We start from the raw sequence: 6109 nt of genomic DNA, 5'->3' as shown, positions 1-6109 counted from the left end.
CTGACCAGACGATTCTCTCCGTCCACACGAGGACGGTGACGCACAATGCGCGCATCTCGGTCTCGTACGAGTCGAGCGGTTGTTCCGGGCCCGGAGCCGCGGGCGGAAGCGCGTTCGGGGTGACAGGAAGCAGCCAAGCCGCGGAGGAAGTGGTGAACGGCACGTGGCGGCTCCACATTCGCCAGTTGAAGGAGTCGGACAGAGACTGTTACATGTGTCAGATTAACACCAGCCCTATGATATCCGAGTTAGGGTGTTTGGACATTCTTGGTGAGTCTCAAGCATGCTGCGTTTTTTATTTTCTTCCGGATCGATCGATATTTTTCACAAGTTTTTTAAGAATTATTTAATAAGTTTTTCATTTCATATATTAATTCAGATAGAAATATAATCCATTTAAGAATTGAGAATTTTAGAATTGAGCTTGGATCGCGAATCGATCGGTTTTATTTTTTTACAAATTTTTCTATTTTTTAGAGCTGATTAAGTGAAATGTATTTATTGTATTTTTTTCTGTGGACGTTGAATCGATCGATTTTACTTTTTAACAAATTTTCCAATTTTGGTTTTTAGAGGTCGTTAAGTGTATTTATTGTATTTTTTGGATATTTTTGGATAAATTTTCTAATTTTAAATTTTTCAAAAAATTGGTTTTTAGGGGTGATTAAGTGTATTTATTGTATTTTTTTTTTTCACGTAAATCTTGAATCGATCGATTTTATTTTTTTACAAATTTTTCTATTTTTTAGAGCTGATCAAGTGTATTTATTGTATTTTTTTCACGTAGATCTCGAATCGATCGATTCAAGATTTACGTGAAATTAGGATTTACGTTAGAATTACGTGAATTTATTTTTCAACAAATTTTCCAATTTTGGTTTTTAGGAGTGCATTTATTGTATTATTTCGTGTGGATAAATTTTTCAATTTTTAGGCGTGATTAAGTGTATTTATTGTATTTTTTTTTCATGTGGACATTGAATCGATCGATTTTACTTTTTAACAAATTTTTTAATTTTGGTTTTTAAAAATGATTAAATTTATTGTATTTTTTTTCATGTAGATCTGAATCGATCGATTTTACTTTTCAACAAATTTTTCAATTTTGGTTTTTAGAGGTCGTTAAGTGTATTTATTGTATTTTTTGGATATGTGGATAAATTTTCTAATTTTAAATTTTTCAAAAAATTGGTTTTTAGTGTGGTGATTAAGTGTATTTTTTTTTCACGTAAATCTTGAATCGATTTTATTTTTTATATAAATTTTTCTATTTTGGTTTTTAGGGATGATAAAATGTATTTATTGTATTTTTTTCACGTAGATCTCGAATCGATCGATTTTATTTTTCAACAAATTTTCCAATTTTGGTTTTTAGAAGTGCATTTATTGTATTTTTTCGTGTGGATAAATTTTTCAATTTTTAGGCGTGATTATGTGTATTTATTGTATTTTTTTTTCATGTGGACATTGAATCGATCGATTTTACTTTTTAACAAATTTTTTAATTTTGGTTTTTAGAAGTGGTTAGGTGTATTTATTGTATTTTTTTCGCGTGGACGTTGAATCGATCGATTTTATTATCTATAAATTTTCCAATTTTAGTTTTAAATATTGGAGGTGGTTTAAATGCATTTATTTATATATTAAAAATTTTCCAATTTGAAAAATCGATGAAATGGTACATTTGTTACATTTATTTCTGTCATTTAGAGACTTCAATGGATTTTATTTTTTTATAAATTTTTCTCTTTTTGGATACAAAAATATAATATTGATGGGATGGTTGAGTGCATCCATTTGTGTCATTTAGAATCGTCGAATCGAATCGAATTTATTTCTTACGAATTTTTCAATTTTCCTAACTAAAATTTTAAACTTTCAATAATACAATTTTTAATCCTATTCTTTCTACAATAATACAAACACACACACACACGCACACAAAATAAAAAAGCACAATATATATACACATCCTAATCAAAAACAAATCTCCTTTAACTCTTTTATAAATTTTCAATTCATGATTCTCCTTAATCACGAGAAAAGCGAAAACTGGCAACTAATGAATCCTAATTAGAAAAAGAAATCTACAAAGAGGGGTTTCACTCGGAATGCAAAAGAGATATAACACCCCTCCCTGCAACTAAATAAGAATGCTAATTACAATTTATATTCCTTATTCCTTACGCCCCTCCAGAGTGCCATCCATTAACTATCTCGTAATAAATATCTCATCCAAACGAACCCTTTTTTAAAAAAATAAAAAGATCCATCCATCGATCTATCTATGGATCTATCACTCCCACTTTTACAAGTGTTAAAAATCCTCGAAATTTTCACTGCGTGAAAATATCTTCCGCTTCGACCGACACCCCCCCTCCCCCCTCTCACAAAGAGGAGAGAAATTCGAAATTCGAAAAGGGAAGAGGAAAAAAAAAAAAAAAAAAAGAGAGAAAAAAAAGAAAGAAAGAAAGAAAGAATTCGCTGAATTTCACGGTTACAAACCGTGGGGATGGGAAAGAATTCGAATAATCCAACTGAAACGAGATTAATGACGTTAATTTCAAGACTTCGGCGTCCGCGTTTTCGATCGGTATGACGAAGCGATCCGAAAAATTTCCCCCGCCATTCGATGCGCGGCGGACGACGATCGGGCAGCTTAAGCTCAAAATGGTGCGAATTATAATACGTGTACGAATGAAATATACGAGTGGCGATTAAGCCACTCTCTGGAATCTACCGTGTTACTTATAACGTAAATGACGTAGGGTTAATATGGTAATCGAACGTTTAATCTTTTCGTTCGAGCGCCATTTGTGGGTTTTAAAACCGTGCAATTTTATTAATCTTTTTTAGAAAAAAAGAAAGAGAATCCAACATTTCCAACATTTTCAACGTTTTTCGTTTTCGTTTTTTTTTTTTTTTTTTTTTTTTAATATGATTTAGTTTAAGATTCAGTTTAACAATAAGTTTGATAATAATTTTATTAAATAAGGGATGAGTATATGATAAGGGATAAGTACAGTGTACAGTGTGTGTGAGAAATTGATTTTACACGGAATTTTCGGTGTTTGGTAATTTGTATAGAATTTGTTTTTAAGTTTGGTTATGATGGTATTATAATAGAAAAAAAAAAAAAATAAAAATAAGGAGGTATCAGATAATATGAAATTTGCAAATTTGAATTTCTTCTTTGGATTTTAAATTTTATTAAAAACACGAAAATTATTGAAAATTGAGAGTGGTTGTAATTTTTTTTTTTTTTATTAATAGACGTTTATGTAGCAGGAAGGATATTGGGATATAATTATACACCGATTGATATATATATATAAAATTCCTTGGAATTCAATCGAGTTGATTCAATATTTAATTTCCAAAGATCCACGAATGGCGAATCAGTTCGAGAATAAAGTTCTAAAAATATTCGAAATCCGTCAATCCACTCTCGCAGAGTGTGATAAAATTTGCGACAATTTTAAAAGTAAAATTGTACCACGTTATCCAATTTCGTTCTAATTCATGCATACGAAACATCGTATTTTAAATAAAGCAATAAAGTATTACAAGGCAGAGTGAATGAGATTAAGAAAGAGATTAGAAATTTTAAAAAAAAGAAAAAATAAATCGTCGATATTTTCGCCGATAAAATTTACGACGAGGTAACTTTTAAAATTGTACAATGCCTTTCAATTTCGCACCAGAAATCCATGAAATCACATAGATGTCGTTCTAAGGCAATGTCGATATTACGAAGATATTAAATCGTTAGATCGGCAAAAAATCGTACTGCAAAAAGAATTCGAGTTAACTCTGATTAATTTTATCATTGAAACGTCAAATCGTTTTATCGATATATTTTTGAATGGATTTAAAACCGTATAAAAGTTTCGCCTCGTTTAAAAATAATTAGACTCTATCGTTTTACCAACGTTCAAACTTCGCGCCAATTTACCATCGCTATTCAAATTCAATATGGCGGAAAAACGAATCCACGTGCCCGCTATAACACGCATCGGTTGAATTTATTTTCCTGTGAAATCTCGACGGCCACACTTTCTTTCTTCGTTCTCGATATATAATTCAATATAACCGACATAACAAACCTTTTTTACAACGGCACAGAGGAAAAGCGATATTCGCGCAACATGTCGAACAATCGTATTTCACTTCGACAATACATCGATCCTCTCAAGAATCAATGATAGAAAAATATGGTTCGCGTAACGCGCTTGGACGGCACAAAGAAAATACGAAAATATGGTGTGCGATATACGTGTGTATAAATTATACGTGCATATCGTATTACTTTACTCCATTATAAATTGATTCGTGCAAATAAAATAACGGATGATCAAATTATTGTGAAAATACGATTTTTATATTAAAAAAAAAAAAAAATGTAAATAAATTGTTGAAACGTAAAAAAAAAAAAAAAAAGAAAAAAAAAGTAACTACGTGCTTTCAATTAAATTGATTTCTGTTATAATATACCAATTCCAATTTACATTTAATGATTATACGCGAATAATAATAATTTTTTCACAATATATTATTATTCTAGATTTCAAATAACAATAAAGTTTATTCAACTTCACAATTATATAGTTTCAATAAATTTTCCTTTTTACAATTTGATCATCCGCGCTATATCACAGGGATTGTTCGTGTATATATAACTCGATATAACTTAATTAGTTGAAACAAATAAACGGATAAAAAAAAAAAAAAAAATAATCGAATAAAATTTTTTAACTCGGTCCGTAACGATTCTCTCCGATACGAGGAAAGTTCAAGCTTCTTGCCCGAGCTTCGAGAGGAATATTTCTTTTTGGCTTGCGAGGAGCGAAGAAAAGGAAAGAAGAAAAGAAGAAAAAAGGAAGAAGGGAGAAGGAAAAGCCGGAGTGTCACCGGGCCCCTCGCCAATGAATCGATCCGCCTATTTGTCCGTCTTTGCGCAACTCTAGCCTCAAAGCGATACAAATTGCGCGCACCTCGTTTACTTACTGATGGTAACAAGGAAAGTTTCCAGCGACTCGGTTATTCGAAAAATGATGAAACTTTGGTGATACGTGGTGGAAAGTCGTGGTGGAACGTCAAAGCGTACTCGTGATGGAATCGGGAAGAAGAAGGTCGGTCTCCACATACGGAATATCGATTTAATAAACTGGAAATAGTCTCGGGATATCCGCAATTATCGTGCAATTATCATTAACCTAACCTAACTTTTCGTCGTACATGATATTTAAATAGAAAAACAGAAATTGACAGTTTAATGTTTTTAATCATTAGATCGCGAGTATTTATGGAAAAAATAAAATTTCTACGAATTTGTGGGTAAAAAAAAAAGTAGAGAATTTTGAGAATTTTTTAATTATTGTATATTGCACTTCGAATATTTTTTTCTCTTTTTGCAGAAAATAATAAATGGTTGAACTGCTAAAAATTAGTAATTCGTTAGATCGCGAATGTTTATGGAAAAAATAAAATTTATGCGAATTTGTGGTTAAGAAAAAATGAAGAATTTTGAGAATTTTTCAATTATCGTATATTCGAAATATTTTTCTTTTTTTTTAAATAATAGATGGTTGAATTGCTAAGAATTAATGATTCGTGTATAGATCGCGAGTGTTTATGGAGAAAGAAAATTTTGTACGAATTTATGGTTAAAAAAAAAAATGAAATTTTGATTATCGCAATGCATATTGCACTTTAATATTTTTCTGTAGAAAATAATAGATGGTCGAACTGTTAAGAATTAATAAATATGATTTATAAGTACAATTTCATAAATTTAAGCATGTTGGATAAGAAGATCAATTTGATAAAGTTGTTTCGATTATATCCGCGTAGAAAGAAACGAGTTTTTCCATAGAAATACACGTTTACAGTTCTGATTCCAATTCGATAACCAGAATAAGTTGCGAACGGGGTCGCGAAATTATTCCAAGTACGATAATAATATTTTTCTTTCTTTTTTCTTTTTTCTCTTTCTCTATCGCAAATAATTGGCCATAATTGAACACAAACCTCCCCCTCCCTCCCTTGTGATTAAAACGATTCAAATAACAAGAAGAATTAATTTTAATCTTCTTTAACGAGTGGAATT

At 30.7% G+C, this 6109-nt stretch overlaps 1 protein-coding gene across 2 annotated transcripts in view; it reads left to right on the top strand.

The window, feature by feature from the left end:
• The window catches only part of LOC102677060 (lachesin-like), an 82398-nt gene that overhangs the window by 60591 nt on the left and 15698 nt on the right, over positions 1-6109 (top strand). For both annotated transcript variants that reach the window (XM_006616779.2, XM_006616778.2), the window contains exon 5: positions 1-270. This exon is cut by the window's left edge and continues 3 nt beyond it. In XM_006616779.2, the coding sequence (XP_006616842.1) occupies positions 1-270 (270 nt within the window). The remainder of the gene's footprint in view (positions 271-6109) is intronic.

The sequence above is a fragment of the Apis dorsata genome, unplaced genomic scaffold (genome assembly GCF_000469605.1).
Source record: "Apis dorsata unplaced genomic scaffold, Apis dorsata 1.3 scaffold_270, whole genome shotgun sequence".
NCBI lineage: Eukaryota > Metazoa > Arthropoda > Insecta > Hymenoptera > Apidae > Apis > Apis dorsata.
The sequence above is the reverse complement of the archived record's forward strand: the minus strand, read 5'-3'. Positions and strand labels throughout refer to the sequence as shown.